Here is a 24,002-nt window from a genome sequence, read left to right on the forward strand (position 1 = left end):
GGGGGGGGGGTTGGAGGGGAGAGGGAGAGGGAGAAGCAGACCCCCCGCTGAGCAGGGAGCCCAATGCTGGGCTGGATCCCAGGACTTTGAGATCATGACTTGAGCCAAAGGCAGACACTTACTGACTGAGCCACCCAGGTGCCCCATGCCCAAGAATCTATATTCAAATTCCAACTGTCTGTGACTATTCTTAGAAATTCTGATCCAAATGTCTCTGTGGTTTTCATATTATATTATCATACCCTCCCACACACAAAAAAAGCCCTACTTACTTCCCTTCCTGGTTCCTCATTTTCTAACTGCCGACATGTGAAGTATCACAGTTTCTGGTCTCAATTACTCCAATTACATACCATTTTGCCCCCCTGCCTCCATCTCTTCTGATCAAACTTCTACCGAGTGATTCTTCTACATTGCAAATTTTATCAAGGTATAAACCTACTGACAACCCTTCAATGCCTTGGCATAAATTTCAGTGCATATTTCATACTATTTAGATTAGCAAATAAACCTTGTATTTTCTATTGCTTGACATTCTGATATGCCTCCTAGTTTGGATATGAAGAATATAGAGGAAAACCCCTTGTAACCCTCCGGCAATGAATAGTTCAAGCTCTGATTTTCCAATAGAAAAGTTATTTCTATTTAGCTTTTGTCATCAGCTTTATGTCTGTGACCATAAGTCTACGTTTTGAATTCATATTTCGTGCTGACAGACACACAGAGACATATACAACATACAGAAAATAAGATGTATTGCTTCAAATTTCCTTTTCTCAGCTAATATATTCTTTTTTATAATAATTTTTTATGTTAGTCACCAGGCAGTATATCCTTAGTTTTTGATGTAGTGTTCCATGATTCATTATTTGCATATAACACCCAGCGCTCCGTGCAATATGTGCCCTCCTTAATACCCACCACCGGCCTATCCCATTCCCCCACCCCCTCCCTCAGCTAATATATTCTTAATACTGGTCTATGACTACTACAGGATTACTTCATATTTTCTTTCTTTAAACAGTCCGACTGTCAAGAAGTGGTGGTGGTGATAATTTTTCTTGTATTGTTTACATAGGTACTGAGGTATCTTGTTCTCCAAGTCTAAAAATTCAAAAGAGAATTTGAATTTGAAATGAAATGCCTCTTCCTGAAAGCAACCCAGCATCTGGAAATATTTTATTATGAAGACCACCTTTCTCATCCTTGGCCTACTCACTGAAACTCTCAAATCTCTTCTCTCTTCAGTGAAATGTGGTCTCCTGTGTTGACTTTTTTTTTTTCTCCAACTGAACACACACACACACACACACACACACACACACACACGTGTATTTTATTCTTTATGCTCTCTAGTTTTCCAAAACATATTTATGTTGTCAGCAATCTAATCCCTTCTGAACTAAATTGCTGAAATTTCATGGTCAGGAGTCTGTGTCACTACCACAGTTATTTCTGTTTTCAAACTTCTCATTGCCATTTCTCAACTCTGGTTTTCAAAGTCTCATTTCATACCACTTGTGGCCTGCCATTATTTGAATGCTTATTTCTTGAATACTCCATTTTTTGTAGTACAGATTTTTCTGTGTCTATTTTTAGCTGATTTAAACTGCTTTTATCAGTTTTTATTTTCTCCTATGAATTTTAAAATTCATTTTTATAACAGATAAGAAACTTTTTTGAATACATATAAATATTTCGTACAGTTTAAAAACATTTCCATTCAACATAATGTATTTTAACTATAAAAAGGAACTAAAGCAAAGCTGAATTGCCACTTTTTTCCCCCACAAAGTTAAAGATTCTAGGATGAAATTAAACACAGAATTAAAATTACCCATATGTTTCCCATGTACAAAACATAAAATTTAATCTTCCTATTTTATGATCCTAAAATTGGAAATATCTCTGCCGTTCTTAAAGAAAGAAGTCCTGGGCAGGTGTACAGTGGGGTGAAGCAAGTGGAGAAGGCATATCTTCACTGCCTTAGAGGAACTGCCAGGGTAGTTTAGCTATTCTCCTCCATCAGGTACCGCAAGGATTGGCAAATCATGCCACATGGGTCAAAGCCTGCCTGCTGCCTGTTTCAGCACTGTCCACGAGCTCAGTATTATTTTTACATTTTCAAATGTTTGAAGAAAAAAAAAGTAGAATATAATGTTTTTGAATATCATTTCTAATACATAAGAATTCCATAAAATGTCATTATCTTTGCAATTTCACTCCTAGGAATATAGGGAATTTCACTGCCTGTCTCTCTGTCAAATAAATAAAATCTTTAAAAAAAAATAAAAAGAAAACATGTGTCTACACAATAACTTTTACATGAATGTCCATAGTCCAAATGTCTATTAATTTGATAAATGGCTAAACGAATGTGGTATACCCATACAATGAAATATTCTTCAAGAATTGAAAAAAAAATGCTGATATGCTACAACATGAATGAATCTTGAAAATGTTATGCTATGTGAAAAATGCCAGACATAAAAAAAAACATATTGTATGGTTTCTATATGAAATATCCAGACTAGGCAAATCTGTAGGAAGAGAAAATAGATCAGTGGTTGCCAGAGGTTTAGGGGAAGAAAAACTGGGAGTTAAAAAAACGTTCTGGTATTAAATAGTAGTGTATGTTCCATGAATTTGTGAATTTACTATAAACAATTATATTGTACACTTCAAAAGAGTGAATTTTAGAGTATGTGAGTTATAAGAAAAATATATTTTTTAAAGATTTTATTTATTGGGGCGCTGGGTGGCACTGCGGTTAAGCGTCAGCCTTCGGCTCAGGGCGTGATCCCGGTGTTGTGGGCTCGAGCCCCACATCAGGTTCCTCCGCTAGGAGCCTGCTTCTTCCTCTCCCACTCCCCCTGCTTGTGTTCCCTNCTGGGTGGCACTGCGGTTAAGCGTCAGCCTTCGGCTCAGGGCGTGATCCCGGTGTTGTGGGATCGAGCCCCACATCAGGCTCCTCGGCTATGAGCCTGCTTCTTCCTCTCCCACTCCCCCTGCTTGTGTTCCCTCTCTCGCTGGCTGTCTCTATCTCTGTCAAATAAATAAATAAAATCTTAAAAAAAAAAAGATTTTATTTATTTATGTGACAGACAGCCAGCGAGAGAGGGAACACAGCAGGGGAGAGGGAGAGGAAGAAGCAGGCTCCTAGCTGAGGAGCCCGATGTTGGACTCGATCCCGGAATGCCGGGATCATGCCCTGAGCTGAAGGCAGACACGTAACGACTGTGCTACCCAGGCGCCCCATAAGAAAAATATTTTTGAAAAGATTTCACTTTCTCCTTACTTTTCAATAGTTTTACTGTTAAATGTTCAAGAGACTATAAATACATAATATAGATACCCAGAGTAAATATTTAGACACATAGATACATAGATAAATACATAGAAGGATAGAGATGAAGATAGATATTTTCAACTTTGTTTCTGGTTTATAGGATTTCTCGAAACTGATTTGAGGTTGTTTATCCTTTTGGGGCAATCTTTGTTCATTATCTCTCCAAATATTGCTTATGCACCATTTTTTACCAGCCGTCCTTTTGGGATCCCAAATACCTATTATACCTTCTTTTATCCTTTACATATCTCATACTATCTTACACACTTCACAACTGTTCAACTGTTTTGAGTTTCATTCTGTATTATTTATTATAAATCATCATACCCATATCTTTAGCTGTGTTTCATTTGATGTTATACTCCTATATTTTATTTGATTATTGCTATTTTTTTCAATTTTAGAATTCTCACTTGATTTTCTTATAGCTTCTCAATCTTGTTATTATTTCTGTAAACAAAGAGAGCATGTTTATTTAAAAGTCTCACTCCAATATTTGGAGCCCCTGGGGACTGTCACTATCCTCTATTTTGTTTTTCTTCAAAACCAAGTTGTCTTTTCTTCTCATGTCTATGATTATTTATGAATGTGCTACTGACATCGTATTTTCAAAATTGTTTGATGAAAGTATGTGAGGAAAGAGATGAAGTTATCTTTCTTCAGATTTTATGTTTGCTTCTGGAAGGCCAGTAAATTCAGCAGCAGTCTAGTATCCCCATAATCTAATTTTAAGAACTGAGGTGGTTTCAAGTGGGCCTGTAATCCATGCAAGGGCTTATCTGTTTCCAAGTCACTCTTCCTCTTAAATTCTAGTCCCTCTGTGGCTTCAGCCCATTTAAAATAAGTTTTACTATACAGTTCCTTTATTCAGTACCAGATAGCACCTTTTTGTACCAGTCCCTTAAGGCTGTCATAAGTACTGCTCAGTCTCTTTAACCTCACAGACAACTTTTTTCAAAACTGACAAATGCTCAAAGTGAATGCCATATAACTTGAATATCTGTCTTCTTCAACACTCTGGATTGATGAAAACTACTGCCATTTTACCTCTCTTATATTTTAAAACATATTTTACAAATTTTAAGCTTCGTGTGTTGTTGTAAGCAAGAAAGTTGACCTACAAGTAGCCCCTTGTTCCTGAAAAATGAATTTCTCTTATGGGAAAGAAACCAATACAATTTTAGTTTCACAAAAAATAGGATCACACTACCTACTGCAGCTTGCTTTTATTGTATAAAATAAATTTTTCTGAGTTGATACTAACCCAAACCTTTATTTTTTAAATATCTGCGATTAAATATCTGTAGAAATATCACATCACCCTATGGTGTGAAAATCTCACTTGTTTATTTAACCATTCTTGGTAGATACTTCAGTGTCCTTTTTAGTCTTTACACTTATCCTTGAAATCACTGAAAATATATTTATGGACTAACATACTAGTGTACTTTTGGGCAATTCATATATAACTTTTGTATTATTTTCTATAATGAATTTGCTTTTATAAAAAGAAGAAATGCCTTCTATTATTTTTGACTAGTCCATTACTTTATTCTTCATGAAGTCAGATTGGAAGCAGTCAAGAGCTGACCAAGTATTCTGTATCAACACTGCAGAGGGAACTCAATGCCTACATGAAGCATAGCTAAGATCTGCATTGTACAGATGCATAAGCAAATTTGGTGATCGTTTAGTATTTTGTATGAATATTTCACTACTATTCCTAAAATGTGTAAAAATATAAATATAAATGTATGGTTTATCATATTCTATTTTTCAAAAGTTTAAATTTTAATAGAACATATGACAATAATCAGAAAATATAGCATAAATTTGTTTCTTTGAGTATTCACTTTCCTAGAGTTACAGTAAACCAGCTACCATAAGCTGTGTCTGCCTTTTAATTATGGTTACTTCTTACCATATTAAAACAATTATTTTGAGTTAACAACAACAAAACCTGGAACAGAAGTATTCATGGATTATTTTAAGGCAAATATGACTTTGGAAAGATAAAAAGTCTATTTGTACTAACTTCCAGCTATCAGATCCAAAGTTATGCCAAACAAAGTATTTTACACTCTACAATGTTTCTCAACTTTTAGAGTACATTTACTCCTATCATCTTCATTATTATTACATGTTTAAGAATACCTTACTGAGGGGCACCTGAGTGGCTCCGTCAGTTAAACATCTTACTCTTGATTTTGGATCAGGTCATGATCTCAGGGTCATGAGATCGAGCCCTGAGTTGGCTCCATGCTGGGTGTGAAGCTTGCTTATGACTCTCCTTTGGCCCTCCACCCACCCCCTCTTCTCCCTTTCTTAAATAACAAAATAGAAACAGAAACAAAACAAAACAAAAAAACCTCACTGAAAAGCTGGAACAACATGCTTTGGTACCGCCCATATTGAGGAGAAATTAAACAGAATATACTAGGCTCTAGCTCTGAAGAAAAAAAAAATACAGATACAACATGTGTTGCCTTGAATTGTATGCAATAAAATGGGAAAGAATAAGCAAACATCGTTTTAGTGCAATCTTCTAAAAGTGGGAAACTTCCTTTCACCTGCAGGAACTATTTTTGTAACGAGACCATCATGGTGCTATAAAGTAATTATAGGGACATTTTCCTAATATGAGTGACTCATTTTGGAGAACAGCTAAATGAGTCAATTACCAAAGAACCTCACTGTGAAAGGGTTAGATTTCTATAAGCTTTAGAACAGACACAAACATACACACAGAATAAGGTGTATAATAGAAAATAATTATATCCCTATAATGAAAGTTACACGGGGCTTATTATCATGTGGAAAAAACACCCAATTTTTAAAACAAACTGACATGTTCATGGGGGTATATATTATATTAACCATTTCCTAGGACCAAAAAGAGACTTACCATTAAGGTATATGTTACAGGGAAAGCACTTCCTGATGCTCCAGCAATGCTAAAATCCTATGATTTTAGGTGGTGACTGAAAGTTCTAAAAATGTCTTTATATGTCAGTTTAATGAACTAGAACTTACCATTTTAAAAGGTCAGAAAATAACTACCAGAACTATTGCTACAAGGTTACCAAAATGTCTAAGCCAAAAATAGTTTCAATAGTTCAAATACTAAAAGTGGCTCATTCCCTCACATTTAAGCACTATAAAATACTGGTAATCTGAGGAAGTCCTGAGATACATTTTAACACATGAGAACAATACTAAGCCAACAGAATAGAAGAATTAACACAAAGTAGCAAGGCTACAGAAATCTATAAGACATTTAACAAAAAAAAAAAAAATGGGGACAAAACATTCATAGATTTCTATTATCACTTAAAGTTAGATAATAACTGTTGTATGGCTCATATTGCAACAAAAATGAGAAGAGAATTTTAAGATACAATGAGATCCACCAAATGATAAAAACTCCCACCATATTTTTTCCAATACTTTGAATACTTTAAGTAGCAAATCTCTCTCTTGTCTTGTGAAACTCTCAACTATTTTCTCTCCTCAGGGCAACTCCCACAGACAATGAAAAATTTAGTCATAATTCTAATTAAAAACTGAGTAGGAGCCCCACAGCTTGTGAGAGTAAGAAGGCAATGCCACTAATTATTTGTTACTTCAATTTGTGGTCTGAAACAGTTCTGGGAAGCTTCAGGAAGTTTTGTGTAGAATAAGCAATCTGGACCAAACCAGTTTCTCAAAAATACTATTGAGATATTACTGACTTCATAGTTATTGGGTCTTATGCACTCTCCTAATTGCCTTTACCATTTATATCTTCCGTCTTTCCAGAAAAGAACATAAACTATAATAATGGATTATTCATAGCTAACCTATGAAGTAATCTTTATGATATCTATTCAATATGACAATTCTTATATTGGTCTTCTTCAGGAACTAAAATTTAACTTTTAAATATTCAATGCTTTTATTTCAAGTTATATATCACAAAGTCTAGTATGCTATCCTTGATAATGGAGTTAAGCAGAAACACAAAGTATTTCAAATATAAGACTCCACAACACCAGATATATATTTTATATACTTGGTAAAAGCTCAGTACTAAAGTATACTACCCTAGATTTGCATGAGGCAATTTCTGGTGCTAAAAAGGAAATGGTTGTCCCATGCATGGAAACAGTTCACAAAAACAAACAATAACAAAAAACCTGCTACTGACCCCATCAGGGCAGGACTGAAAGAGATCACTTGACCTCATTCATATATGCATCTTTCAGTAAAGTTTAAAGCTGAAAAATTCTACTAAATCCAATTAAAGTATTTTCCCTTAAAATGTTTCTTGAGACTCTGTAATTTTACATGTGACTACAAAGCATCTTTTAAATATTAAAAAATTATTCAATTATTTAAAAATATTCTATTAAAAAGTTTAGTTATTACTTAGCTTTACAAAAAAAGTATTATACACCATACACACTGAAAGTTAACAGAATTGTATCAATTTAGAGAGTAATAATACAATATTAGAAAGATACGATAGAAATTTGCCCAAATCCCAAAGTTCAGTTTACATTTTTGACCTACACCTTATAGAGAGAACATCTTACATACATCTTATATAGACAAATAGACTTTTAATGTAGTATCTTGCTCTCATAGAAAGACGTAATATTCATGGAATTTTTCCTTAATACCACAACTGAGCTCTTAATTTTATGGAATTTTGTGATTCTAATTAAAATAATCCCAAGGTAAATCTATTAACTCATAGAACATAAAGTGAGTTACAGAAAATTTTTTCCAGTCAGTCTTTTAAAAATAAGAATATTACTGCTTTGTAAATCCTGCCTGAAAGTTAGCTGATATGGGAAATATGCACTCGTTAACACCATCTAGACTTCTTGGCTCCACTGTAACTTTGAACTTTTAGTCCTGGACTTACACAGAGGAACAGACATATGTTAGTAAAAATGTTAACTAAGAAATTGCCATTTGGAGATTCCCAAAACCCATACTATTGGCCTTTTAACTACCTGAAAAGTAGAAAATAAAGTAGAATGCTACATCTACATTTTAAAAAGTAGACCTGAGTTGTTGAAATGACATATGTATATAATATTCATGGTTTTCTTAAACTTTAAAAATATTTCACATGTCTGTTAAAATATGCATTATTTTATATCCCTAATATAGCAATCAGCTATTTAAGTAAAGAGCAGGAAAGAAGATACAGCTGAACAGTTCATAAGGACAAAAACAATACAGTTTAATTTGTTTAACTGAGCAATGTAATTGATTGAAAGCAGTTAAGGCATTGTAAGAAAAACATAGCTAATATCTTGGATCCCTGAGGTTTGTCACTGACCACCCTCTTATTATGAAGAAGACTAATTTTCTGTTGTAAATTATGCAGATTAGACCATGTCTGAAACACTGTTTTCAATTTCCGTCCTTAAGAATTCATTTAGAAAAAAGAAAAAGAACGTTTAGATGAGGTGATAATGACCTTCAGCAGCCCATCTTAAAACTATGCCAAATAATACTTATTGCAGATATTTCAAAATTGAACTTGCATGAGAAAAAAAAAGTCTTTAGAACTGCCATGAAAAGTTAGAAGACAGACTTATAAGTTATCAGATCATAAAAACACAATGTAGTCAAAGGATCATATTTGTGTGTTGTATTACTTAAGAAAGCAATGAAAGTCCTAAAGCCTGGAAATTAAAAGAAAACCTTTACAGTTGTGTGCAAGGGATATTAATTATAATTGAAATTGCCCACACTATAATTTGCAGCTTTTTGATGAGAATAATGAAGAAGGGGAAATTGGCTTTACAGGATTCTTGCAGAGGATTACATCATGTTGGCCTAAGTTAGCATGGATAAGCTCATCCTATCTTAAAATACCATGATGCTGTGATAGTCTTGCTGCTTGTTATGTTATAGAAAATATTAAACATCATTGATTTCTTTCGTGTGTTTGTTCTTTTGGAACATGCTTTCTGAAAAGATGATGGTTTATAGATCATGTTCTGTAGAACTGTAAAATATTTAGCAGGAGTGAATCAGACAGGGAGAACTTCTTGTTATTTCACTGTAAATCTACTAACCTCTCCAAAATATAAATCAAATAGAATATAAATCAAAATAGGAGACTCATCAATCCAACTGTTAGAAAAAATACTATGATATTAGACACCAATAATTTTTCCTTGACTTCTAATATTGAAATTCTACTTATGAAAAATACTATATCCTCTGAAATACAACTTTTATATGAAAATCTACAAGCAATTATTGTCAAAAGAATGCAATGATGGGTTATACAATACATTTTTCATTTTCACATGCAAATATAAATAACTCAGGTTATCATTTTTTCAAGTTTTTTGAAGATGTTAATGAATGTTGCCTGCAGATTTAAGATTGGCAAATCACATGAAATAGAGCTTAATCTTCTATTGATAAAATTATATGTGTGAAGATAACTGTTGCATTATATTCTTGAATTAATTACCTTGCTATTAAAGTAACAGTTAAGATTTGCTTGAAATTCAGTTGCATAATAAGGCCCATACGTAAAGCAATGTTATAATTACATTGACAGATTAAAATATTTTAACTAAAATTTCATCTATTCCCTTAACTAAACCCTAAGCAATTATAATGTATACAAAGTACTTTTCTTAAAGATAACATATGGACTCAGATTTCAGACAGACTGGATAATAATACAGGAAATAGGACACACCCACACACATGATACAAAATAATAAAAGCTGCAAAACAGAAAATGCTATAAAAGGAACACAGTTTGGGTGATTTTTAAATGTTAAACCCCACCTAAAAACAGACAGATGGTAAATCTACATTTTCTTACAAAGGTTATAATGACTGCTTTTTTATGAAGAAAGAAGATTGTGAAGGAGAACATAATTTTATATAATAATCAATTTGATTTATAGATTAATACATGTTATAAACATGTCTTAGGAGACCTCCCATTGTCTATCACTGTCTATAAATATCTTTTTTTCCACATTATACTAAGCATAAAAGGGACTGTAAATGGTTCTGGAAATAAAATTTCAAAAATAATTGTCATTTCTCCATCCTTTGAAAATAGAATCACCACCAGGTTTTGTTTTGCTTCATATTTTATGAATTTCAGAAATTTTCGTGACCAGAATACAGTCCCCTACATTTGCTTAACCTAGCACTGATAATTTATGAGCATTTAAAGTTAACTGATAAGTCAACATAATTTGAAAAGGATTGTGGATCATACAAATGATGAATTCTCTTAAAAGATGTTTAAAAGATAATTTGATCTTTCATAAAGTAGTTTTGTTTTTCACTTTCTGAGGAACCCCCATACTGTTTTCCACAGTAGCTGCACCAGTTTCATTGCCATCAACAGTGCACGAGTGTTCCTTTTTCTTCACATCCTTGCCAACACCTCATGATCCAGCAAATCACACTACTGGGTACTTACCCAAAGAATACAAGAACACTAATTCAAAGGGATGCATGTACCACTGTGCTTACAGTAGCATTATTTACAATAGCCAAGATGGAAGCATCCAAAGTACCCAGAGATTGATGAATGAATACGAAGATGTGCTGTATGTATACAATGGAATATGATTCATCTATAAAAAAGAATGAAACCTTGCTATTTGCAATGACATGGATGGAGCTAAAGAGTATAATGCTAATAAGTAAAATAAGTCAGAGAAAGATAAATACTGTATGATTTCACTCATATGTGGAATTTAAGAAACAAAACAAAGAAAAAAAGGGGAAAAATGAGAGAAAGAGAGAGAAATCAAGAAACAGACTCTTAACTATAGAGAACAAACTGATGTTACCAGGTGGCTGAAAGGAGGGGTTAAATAGGTGATGGGGATTGAGGAGGGCACTTGTCCTGCTGAGCAGAGAATGATGTATGGAAGTGTCCAGTTATTGTCCTGCACACCTAAAACTAATGTAATACTGTATGTTAACTAACAGAACTAAAATAAAGGCTTCAAAAAATATAATTTGATTTTTCAAAGTTTTAGCTAATAAATTTAAAAGGCAGGGGAAAATGGTTTTCTTTTTAACAAACCTTTTTTGTTGTTCATCTGTAGGCTTGACTGATACGTATAATTGTTGCAGATCGTCTAAGTGGATCGCTAAACATAAAAAGACGAGGACTAAAAATTCTCAAAAAAACCTACAATGTATTTATTATAATAACATGACATGTTCACTAAACAGCATATCTCAAATTACATAGCAACTGAACATTCATAGATGTTTGAACTCAAATATAAAAGTTCAAACATTGGTGAATGTCAACAATATCACATACTTTTTTTTCTTAAACTAGCTTTATTTTCTTGTCCACGGGATGGAAATCCAAATAAACAACTTTCTGAAGTTTATCCTCATGGACAGTTTCATTATTTTTACAAAAGCCAGCCTGAAGATGTCACACAACTAAATGAAAAAGCTTTTAATGAAAGAAGTCACTTTTATTTTTAATAACAGTAACAATGAGACATCTGAAAAGGGTATTAAAGAGAATGAGAAAATTAGTCTTACCCCCCAACCACCACCAAAAGATGCTAAGTCAAAAAGAGGAGGAGCTGATTTAAGGGAAGATATTAGTCACTTACTGAATGTAGGCATAATGAATTTGAAGTAGTGATAGAATATTCAAGTAAAAGAGGCTACCAAACGTTTGGAAATGCAATTGTAAAACAGCAAGCAGAGGAGACAGGCTTAGGTTATAGCATCGACTACTACACATCATATAAATTAATTAAAGTATTAAAATTAGACAGGATACACCAGATTTAAAAAACAAAACAAAACAAAAAAAAACAGAGAAAGAGAAGCAGAGCAAAGACAGACACTTGACTGCAGTATACAATTAGGTGGTATGAGGAATAATAGAGAGGCTGAAAACCTTGTAAGCAATGGAGGGCTCAAAAAATAAGAAAAATAAAGAATGAGGAGAACACTCTTTATGGCGGTAAAAGGCTAGGCAGTGAATTGTTGGTAAAGGTTTTCCTACTGCTATTACAAAATAAAGGGTAAATATGGATAAGCAGGTATCAGATCCTTAAAGGTGAGATTATACATGAAGGTAAAGATTTTGACAAGGAGACCTGAGTAGTAAACCTATATGTGATAAAACAGCATCAGTAATGAAGGATAGGTCAAGGAGGTAAGGTGGAGGAATAGTGGGAGGACCCTAGGTTTGCCTCATCCCTAGAACACAGCTAGATAAATATCAAACCATTCTGAATACCCAAGAAATCCATCTGAGGACTGAAAGAACAATCTGCACAACTAGAGGAAGAGAAGAGGTAACACTGTGGAAGGTAGGAGGTGCAGAGACGTGATTTGGAGGAGAAACAGATCACGGGTGCTGCACAGGGAAGGGAGTACTGGTCAGGAGAGAGGTGAGAGGGAGAGAGAGAAAAGAGCATACAGGGCATCACACAAGGAAAACACTTCCCCAAACCCACTGATGGGAAAATCAGAGGGTCTGATTTTCGTGAGTTTTACAACCGGCAGGGTTCAAAGACTGGAGTTTTAGATATCTGCCACATGGCCAGTGGGGAGCCCTGAGGGCACTTCATTGATCCTTTGGAGGAGGGCAGAGAGCCAGGGACTAGACTGCAGGATCTGAGGATCCTGTGGGAGGCACTGGAAGAGAAGGTTCCCCCTTCTTGGAGCAAATCTGGGAGAGGTGCATTGCCTCTCTGGGGAAAAAAGAGCCAGCAGGTGCCATTACCCTCCCCCACCCTTCAGCACAGGGCCAGAGATAACCGCTGAAATGGCTAACCTGGATACTGGCTCTTTGCTGTGCTTTACTCCAGCTCCATGCCCCTGTACTTTGGTGCGTCTGCCCTTCCAGGATAAGTCTGCATCAATCCCAGAGAAGTGAGACCCTCCCCTAGAGGACTAGCATGGTCCATGCCATGCCAGGTGTCTAAAGTTTGAAGTTTTAAAACTCAGCCAACCATACAGCAGCAGGTGCAAACTCCCCTCTCTGGGGACAAGGGAGGGGGTTGGCATCATTTCTCTCCCCTGACCCTCAGCATAAACTTCAGTAAGCAGGACAGTGCCAACAGTGGTGGCCAAAACTAATTACACCAAGCCCCACCCCGTTGCACTGTGCAGGTGATGCTTTTCTAGGGCGTGTATGCTGAGAACCAAAGCAGTGGGTCTCTCTCCCAGAAGACCAGCACAACCCATCCCCCACAACATGCACCACATCTACTGACCATAGAGTTCTGCAAAGCTTCAGTTCTAGTGGAAAGAGCATCAGGCCTCTTTTAACAAGCAAATCAGAGCACACCCAGTTAAAACTCTCCACACTCTGGCCAAGGTCCAAACACTCCCCACTTAAGGTAAGGAAAAACTGCAAAGGAATGACCTGAGGGAAAGAGCAACCAAAACACAGCAGCAGAGCGCACACAGCATACAGCAGAGACATATCCTGCAGCACCAGACCCTGAACAGTATATAACCTCTTCTTCACAAAGCCGTTACCTTCAGGAGCAGGAAACATAACAGGCTTTCCTAACACACAGAAGAAGACAGAGACCTAGACAAAATGCTGAGACGGAGAAATTCATTCCAAAAGAAAGAACAAGAAAAGGTGACACACACGGATCTAATCAAAACAGATATAAGTAATATGCCTGAAGTAGAATTTAAAGCAACATTCGTAAGGACACTAGCTGGGCTTGAGAAAAGCATAGACGACACCAGAGAATCCCTTACCACTGGGATAAAGGATCTAAAAACTATTCAGGCAGAAATGAAAAATGCAATAGTTGAGATTCGAAACTGCTGGACGCAATGAGTACAAGGATGGAAGCAGCAGAGGAATGAAGAGGTGATATAGAAGATTGAAATAATGAAGCAAAAAAGAAGAGGAAAAGAAAAATATTAGATCACAAATGTAGACTTAGGGAACTCAGCGACTCCATAAAGTGTAATAACATTCATATCACAGAAGTCTCATGAGAAGGAGAGGGCGAAAAGGGAACAGAAGGTTTATTTGAGGAAATTATAGCTGAAAACTGTCCTAATCTGGGGAAGGAAACAGACATCCAAATCCAGGTGGCACAGAGAACTTCCAACAAAATCAACAAAAGCAGGCCAACACCAAGATATATTGTAGTTAAATTTGCAAAATATAGAGATAAAGAAAAAAATCCTAAAAGCAGTAAGACAAAAGAAGTTCCTAACTTACAAGGGAAGACAAGGTTGGCAGCAGATCCTCCACAGAAATTTGGCAGGCCAGAAAAGTAGCATTATATATTTGATGCACTGAATGGGAAAAATATGCAGCCAAGAATATTTTATCTAGCAAGGGTGTCATTCAGAATAGAAGGAGAGATAAAGAGTTTCTCAGACAAAAATTAAAGGAGTTCGTGACCACTAAACCAGCCCTGCAAGAAATATTAAAGGGGACTCTTTGAGCGGGAAAGAAAGATCAAAAGCAACAAATAGAACGCAATAGAGAAAATCTCCAGAAACATCAACTTTACAGGTAGTACAATGGCACTAAATTCACGTCTATCAATAATCACTCTGAATGCAAATGGACAAATGCTCCAATCAAAAGGCAGAGGGTGTCAGACTGGATTAAAAAAAAAAAAAACCTATCTATATGCTGTCTATAAGAAACTCATTTCAGACCTAAAGGCACCTGCAAATTGAAAGTGAGGGGATNAACTTTACAGGTAGTACAATGGCACTAAATTCACGTCTATCAATAATCACTCTGAATGCAAATGGACAAATGCTCCAATCAAAAGGCAGAGGGTGTCAGACTGGATTAAAAAAAAAAAAAAAGACCTATCTATATGCCGTCTATAAGAAACTCATTTCAGACCTAAAGACACCTGCAAATTNGCTATGAGCCTGCTTCTTTCTCTCCCACTCCCCCTGCTTGTGTTCCCTCTCTCGCTGGCTGTCTCTCTCTGTCAAATAAATAAATAAAATCTTTAATAAAAAAAAAAAAATGAAAGTGAGGGGATAGAGAAGCATTTATCATGCTAATGGACAGTAAAAGTAAACCATAGTAGCAATATTTATATCAGACAAACTAGATTTTAAGCTAAAGACTGTAATAAGAGATGAAGATGGGTACTATATCATAATAAAGGGGTCTATCCAACAAGAATGTCTAACAATTGTAAATATTTATGCCCCCAACATGGGAGCACCCAAATATATAAAACAATTAACAAACATAAAGAAACTCACTGATAGTAATACAATAATATTAGGGGACTTTAATACTCCACTTATAGCAATGGACAGATCATCTAAGCAGAAAATCAACAATGGCTTGAATGACACACTGGACTTAACACTGTTCAGAACATTTCATCCTAAAGCAGCAGAGTAAACATTCTTTTCAAGTGTGCATGGGTCATTCTTCAGAACAGACCATGTACTAGGTTACAAATCAGGCCTCAACAAGTACAAAAAGATTAAGATCATACTACACATATTTTCATACACCCACAAAGCTATAAAACTTGAAGTCAACCACAAGAAAAAATCTGGAAGGATAGCAATTACATAGAAGTTAAAGAACATCCAATTAAAGCATGAATGGGTTAATCAGGAAATTAAAGAATAAATTAAAAAATACATGTAAACAAATGAAAACATGATGGTCTACAACCTTTAGGATGCACCAAAAGCAGTCCTAAGAGGGCAATACAGGCCTACTTCAAAAAGCAAGAAAAATTTCAAATATGCATCCTTTCTTTATACCCGAAGAAGCTAGAAAAAGAACAGCAAATGAAANTGAAGCATCAAACTTTACATCGGAATCTGGGGACGTACTGTATGGTGATTAACACAATATAATAAAATAAAATTTAAAAAAAAAAAAAAAANTATATGATATAGAAACAACAGCAAGAAACTCCCAGTAGAACAAACCAATGAAACCAGGAGCTGGTTATTTGAAAGAATTAATAAAATGGATAAATCCCTAGCCAGACTTATCAAAAAGAAAAGAGAAAGAACTCAAATACAATCATGAATGAGAGAGGAGAAATCACAACCAACACCACAGAAATACAATTATAAGAGAATATTATAAAAAATTATATGCCAACAAATTGAGCGATCTGGAAGAAGTGGATAAATTCGAGAAACATAAACTACCAAAACTGAGACAGGAAGAAACAGAAAACTTGAAGAGACCAATAACCAGCAACGAAATTGAAGCAGTTATCAAAACTCTCTCAACAAACAAAAGTCCAGGGCCAAATGGCCTCACAGAGGAGTTCCACCAAACATTTAAAAAAGAGTTAGTACCTCTTCCTCTCAAACTGTTATTAAAAAAAAAANTTTTTAAAAAAAAAAAAAAAAAAAAAAAAAAGAAGGAACTCATTCTATAAGGCCAGCATTACCAAGACTCCAAAACCAGACAAAGAACCCATTAAAAAAGAGAATTACAGGCCAATATCCCTGATGAACATGGATGTGAAAATTCTCAGCAAAATACTAGCAAACTGAATCCAACAATACATTAAAAGAATCATTCACCATGACCAAGTAGGATTTATTCCTGGGCTGCTAGCGTGGCTCAATATTTGCAAATCAATCAACATGATACACCACATTAATAAAAGAAAGGATAAGGAAAAATAAAAGGGTAAGAATCACATGATCCTCTCAATAGATGCTAAAAAAGCATTTGACAAAGTACAGCACCCATTCATCATAAAAAACCCTCAACAAAGCAGGGATAGGGAGAATATATCTCAACATCAAAAAGGCCACATATGAAAGACCCACAGCTAATATCATCCTCAATGGGGAAAACTGAGAGCTTTCCTCTACAGTCAGGAACAAGACAGGGATGTCCACTCTCACCACTGTTATTTAACATAGTACCGGAAGTCTTACCCTCAGCAATTAGAAAACAAAAAGAAATAAAAGGCATCTAAATTGGCAAGGAAGAAGTCAAACTTTCATTGTTCGTAGATGACATGATACTCTGTGTAGAAATCCCGAGAGACTCCACCAAAAAAAACCTGCTAGAACTGATAATGCAAATTCAGCAAGGTTGCAGTATACAAAATCAACATACAGAAATCTGTGTCATTTCTATACACCAATAATGAAGCAGCAGAAAGAAAAATCAAGGAATCAATATCATTTTCAATTGCACCAAAAACCACAAGATACCTATGAATAAAGATTTGTACTCTGAAAACTATAGAACACTTACGAAAGAAATTGAAAAGGACACGAAGAAATGGAAAAACATTCCATGTTCAGGGATTGGAAAAAAAATATTGTTAAAATGTCTGTACTACTCACAGCAATCTACACATTTAATGCAATCCCTATCAAAATACTACCAGCATTTTTCACAGAGCTAGAGCAAACAATCTTAAAATTCATATGGAACCACAAAAGACCCTGAAGAGCCAAAACAACCTTGAAAAAGAAAAGCAAAGCTGGAGATATCACAAAATTCCAGACTTCATATATTACAAAGCTGTAGTCACCAAGACAGTACGGTACTGACACAAAAACAGACACATAGATCAATGGAACAGAATAAAGAACCCAGAAATGGACCCACAACTATATGGTCAACTAATCTTTGACAAAGCAGGAAAGAATATCTAATGGAAAAAAGACAGTCTTCAGCAACTAGTGTTGGGAAAACTGGATAGCAAGATGCAAAAGAATGGAATGGACCACTTTCTTACACCATACAGAAAAATAAATTCAAAATGGATTAAAGACCTAAATGTGAGGCAGGAAATGATCAAAATCCTAGAGGAGAACATGGGCGGCAACCTCTTTGACATCAGCTATTTAGCAACTTCTTACTAGACACATCTCCAGAGGCAAGCGAAACAAAAGAAAAAGTGAACCATCAGGACCTCATCAAGATAAAAAAGCTTCTTCACAGCAAAGGGAACAATCAACAAAACCAAAAGGCAACCTTTAGTATGGGAGAAGATATTTAAAAATGACATATCTGGTAAAGGGTTAGTATCCAAAATCTACAAAGAACTTAGCAAACTGAACACCCAAAAAACAAATAATCAAGTCAAGAAATGGGCAGAAGACATGAATAGACATTTTTCCAAAGAAGACATCCAGATGGCTAACAGACACATGAAAAAATGCTTAACATCACTCATCATCAGGGAAGTGCAAATCAAAACTACAATGAGATACCACCTCACACTTTTCAGAATGGCTAAAATTAACAACACAGGAAACAATAAATGTTGGTGAGGATGCAGAGAAAGAAGAACCCTCTTACACTGTAGGTGGGAATGTAAATTCATAACAGCCATTCTAGAAAACGCTGAGGTTGCTCAAAACATTAAAATCAGAACTACCCTATTATCCAGCAATTGCACTACTAGGTATTTACCCAAAGGATAAAAGAACACTGATTCAAAGGGGTACATGCACCCTGATGTTTACAGTAGCATTATCAACAATAGCCAAATTGTGGAAAGAGCCCAAGTGTCCATTGACTGATGAATGGATAAAGAAGATATGGAGATATGGTGTGTGTGTGTGTGTGTGTGTGTGCGTGTGTGTGTATACATACATACACGCACACACACACACACAATATATACATACACATACGATGAAATATTACTCAGCCATAAAACAGAATGAAATCTTGCCATTTGCAATGACATGGATGGAGCTAAAGTGTATTATGCTAAGCAAAATAAGTCAGTCAGAGAAAGCCAAATGCCATATGATTTTACTCATGCAGAATTTAAGAAACGAAACAAATGTACATGGGGAAAAACAAAGAGAGAGGAAAACCATAAAACGGACTCTTCACTATAGAGAACAAACTGGGGTTGCTGGAGGGGAGGTGGGTGAGGGATGGGGATGGGCTAGATGGGTGATGGGTATGAAAGAGAGCACTTGTTGCTGTGATGAGCACTGGATGTTACATGAAATTGATGAATCACTAAATTCTACTCCTGAAACTACTAGCACACTGTATGTTAACTAACTGGAATTTAAATAAAAATTTGAAACAAAAATAAAATATTGTGTCATTTCTTTTAAAAATAAATATAATTCATATAATTAAAAATAATGAATGATACTATGGAGGCAAAAGTTCTGTGTGATAAAACACCCTTATTACCCTTATTTAATAAAATCAACAAATTGAACTGAGTCAATCAATAAACACAAACCGCATAACCTCAACACATGTATGCTTAGTTACTTGTGCTTGTTATGAAAGAGGTTTGTGCCAGTTGTCCTTGTTATTCTGTGTTTCATCTCTAAAACCAAAGTTCTTGTAGAGCAATGTAGGACTGGGGAAGGGACTCTGTTCACTGGGTCTGTTTTCCTTAAAAAATGGCATTAGATGGAATAGGGAATTTATGTTGATTCTCCAGGAGAAAATGAGATTGACATAGAAATGGCAACAACAACAACAACAACAATATTTTATTCCATTCTTCACTCTTGTGCATTTATATTTTAGATTTAAGTTTGCTGAAATTTGATTTTTCAATGTTGGGAAATAACTAACACTATTTTCCATATAATTAGTTTGTTTTATGAGTATGAATGGAATGCATATGTCTTATTTCCTTACCATAATACCATGCTTACTTATTCTGAGCTCTCAAATTTGTTAATATATTTTTGTGTTTTGTTTCTTGCGTATTTGGTATGTTTCAAAAAGTCTCATTAAAGTATTGCATAGTATATTACCCTTTTTTCTCCAAAATTTTCTTGACTATTTATACCCATTTATAATCCCAAATCTGATTTAGATTTTCAATTTTCAACATATTTTCTTAGGATTTATCTAGAATTCCAAATATTTATAAAAATGTTGGAGGGCATACCTTGTAATAAAAAAGTAATTATTCGAAAATACGGTATTTTTCTCCATTCATATACTTTTACATTATGAATTTTAACATTTTGTTTAATCCAGTATGTTACATTTCATGTTTAGAATTTTTCCTTTTATTTCACAATATTTTGAAAACTATTACAAATGTGCTTCTTTTTATTATATTTTCTATCTGGTTGGCATTTATATTTTCTAGTTATTTTATATCTTTGGTATTTGGTATTATCTTTTTCTTTTGATACTCTTAAGACATAGGTACCATATGGATGAAAACACTAAAAAGAAAAAAAAGATTTGAAAAGTGTAGTTGGCATTTTCTACTATAACCAAACACTAAAATAAAATTTTCTCAAGCAATGGCTGTACTTCCTCCTGCTACAAATATCTTTCAGGTGAAAACAATGTGTCCTTTATTGGAATCCAAGCAAAGGTTATACTTCAGATGATTCATATCCCAAATATGTTGGAATATACTTAGATAATTTGACTCATCATTTGGTGCACTGGATTGCCCTTCAGATTTAATTGGAAATACTTTCAGTATAGCAAGTATAAATGACTTTCAATAAATTGATAAAATAAGGCCATATAAAACATGATTCAAACAAATAAGTAACATAAACCCGAGGAAAAAAATACAAATCCTTGATTTAATTTTTAAAAATCAGCAAAAGAATAATACATCATAAAAATAGCCATTCACATTATAAATAGAAATTGAGTCAATGTAAAATAATAACATGTATTTAAACCAAATTAGAAAATAATTATGGAAAATAATACTTAATGCTGGTAAGAATTTGGTTGTTCAGTCCCTGGAAATGAGTATTCGTAGAAAATTTCTAGAATGCAATTTGGCTTTACAAATTAAAAACCTCAAACAAGTATGTACTTTGACTCATCAGTAAAACTCTCCCAGTCCTGGGAAATCTATTATCACTACAAGATGAAAAGTTTGTACAAAGATGGGGGTACACTAAGTCACAACATTATTAAAGTAGAAAAGAAAACAGGGAAAAGTTAAATGTCCAAAATTGCGGAATAGTTATTTCAAATAGATGCATATCTATAATGAAATATTTTATACTGATAATAAAAATAAATTTTAACTGAAAAATTCTTATATACATTATTATGTTGAAAAATGACAAACCATGCACATATATATATGAATCATCTCAACTATTTATAATTAAATATTATATATTAATGCAACAGTTCATTTTGTAAATGAAAAGAGATACATATATCTGCCAAAATATTAATAATCTCTAGATTTTCAGATTGTGGGAAATTTATAAATCATTTTTATATATTTATTTTATATTCAATTATTCTTAAATTACCACATATCAATGTTATTGTCATTTAAAATAACTGAAATCATAGAAGCCTCCTTTATTCAGCTAAAACATTTATATTTAACATAATCATAATCCTGATTTATATGCCACCTGACTATAGATCTTCTATTACTTTGGTAACTTGAAATAGTCTGAAAAAAACATGTGCTTAAGAGCTGCAATATATCAAAATCTCATCATGTAGAAACCATTACACATTTAATGCCCACTAATATTCTCAGCTATTTGGAGTTACCAATAATGACGCAACTATAGTAATTGGTCTTGGCTTCCTAAAAAACTGTTGTCATAATGAAAAACTTATGCTTAGACTTAAATTGCTATTCTTTTCCTTAGAATGACATGTTTCTTAAGGATTCAGCTATTAGACATGGCACTAAAAATTATGTCAGGGGAGTAAGCAGTTGTGTTGAAAATGAGACAGGGGCACCTGGGTTGCTCAGTTAGTCAAGCATCAGACCCTTGATGTCAGCTCAGGTCATGATCTCAGGATCCTGAGATTGAGCCCCAGGTCAGCTCCTCACTGAGTGTGAAGCCTGCCTAAGATTCTCTGTCTCCCCGTCTTCCTTTGCCCCTCTCCCCTTCAACTCCCACACACACTCTGTCTCTCTCAAAAAAAAAAAAAAGCGACAGTAGAGTATACAATTCTGTGATATCATACTCCACACCACAGACTATCAACTGCATGTAGATTTCACACTCAGTGTGATCAGCCTCGCATATTCACAAGTTTCTAAGGCGGCCATGATACCCACTCTGAAATCCTAGTTTCATAGCAGTATCAAATTCTAGTACACTAAGCTGAGAGACAATTAAGAAACATCTATTCTATCATACTTGTTCCAAAAATTTGAAAATACGGTCAGTGGAGTTTAATTGACTTGTTCTGGTGACAAAATATCCTAATTATTGAAAGAGTCAGCACTAAAAATAAAGTACCCCAATTCTTTCTTGGCTGTTTCTAGCAAACACCTATCCAACTTCAACTTCAGAGAAGCCGTGGATGCTATCACATGAGTGTTAGGCTCTGTCATATTGCCAGGCTCTATTTTGTCTGTTTTTGCCTTTTCTTGGGAGAATGATACTGTATTGGGTACAGTTAATCAAGAAAATAGTCGCCCCAAACAAGGCAATTTTACTGAAGGCTAGTTCAGTATAACTCATTTGTTATTATTCATGGCATCTGCTGCATTTTCATGTAAAGTATTATCAAAAAGTTATATACAGGGGCGCCTAGGTGGCACAGCGGTTAAGCGTCTGCCTTTGGCTCAGGGCGTGATCCCAGCGTTATGGGATCNATTTTCATGTAAAATATTATCAAAAAGTTATATACAGGGGCGCCTAGGTGGCAACAGCGGTTAAGCGTCTGCCTTTGGCTCAGGGCGTGATCCCAGCGTTATGGGTTCGAGCCCCACATCAGGCTCCTCTGCTATGAGCCTGCATCTTCCTCTCCCACTCCCCCTGCTTGTGTTCCCTCTCTCGCTGGCTGTCTCTATCTCTGTCAAATAAATAAATAAAAAATAAAATCTTTAAAAATAAAAAGTTATATACAGAATACTTTTGAAGTACAAGTTTAAAATGTCTTCAATAACCACTCTGAACTTCAATATTCTAAAATGGGGTATTTAATCTCTATATCTGAGGCTTTTGTCAGGATTAAGCTAGTTTAATGGAAAGTACCTCACAAATTACTTCCTTTCCTGTGCTAGTTCCCTGGCCTAGTTAAAATTCCTATAACAAAAACATGGGTGTAATATTAGCTTGCCTTCTGTTATTATAGGTAGATAATTAAATACATCTTCTGCCACACCTTATATGTTAATTGGTTATTAGAGATGCATTAGGTTACTTAAGATCTATCGACTTCCTTCTTTTGAGAGAACTGTATCTCAACATAAATCATGGGAAACTATTTTGATATGCTTTAGAGTAACATATTGTGTTCCCGGCAATTTTTGAGACTAAAATATAGGAAACAACACAGTTTATATGAAGATTTATAACTTCCCTTTAATGCGGAATTTCTGGAAAAAATTAAATTACACTTTAAGCAGTGGAAATCTAGAGCAAGACGTGTTATGGTCCTAGGTGGGAGACGTGGTATGTCTTAGTAGAGTGGGTTTTACACTGTTTGGGTTGCTGGCAGCTCTAGAGTGGTAACTAAGGGGACTTTATGTGTCATTTTGGTACTGATTTCTGCACAGTGAGTGATACAACACAGGAGTAAAGATTACAGAATAAATGACAGCATAGCTGAAATGGTGTAGAGAAAGGTACTTTTGGAAGTTAGATAATAGAATTCACAGAAAACTAAAAGTTATTTCAAATTCACACACATAGTTATCTACTTATAAACATGACTTTTCATGGAAATAATTTACATCATCTAAAGGGTTGTTCTTAAGAC

The 24,002-nt window shown here is 34.7% G+C and overlaps 1 protein-coding gene across 1 annotated transcript in view; it reads right to left on the reverse strand.

Annotated features, from left to right (window-relative positions):
- The window catches only part of EYS (eyes shut homolog), a 1,484,071-nt gene that overhangs the window by 1,232,250 nt on the left and 227,819 nt on the right, over positions 1–24,002 (reverse strand). The window contains 1 exon segment of the mRNA XM_034648271.1: positions 11,427–11,493. Within this exon segment, the coding sequence (XP_034504162.1) occupies positions 11,427–11,493 (67 nt within the window).

This window comes from Ailuropoda melanoleuca, chromosome 19, assembly GCF_002007445.2.
Source record: "Ailuropoda melanoleuca isolate Jingjing chromosome 19, ASM200744v2, whole genome shotgun sequence".
NCBI lineage: Eukaryota > Metazoa > Chordata > Mammalia > Carnivora > Ursidae > Ailuropoda > Ailuropoda melanoleuca.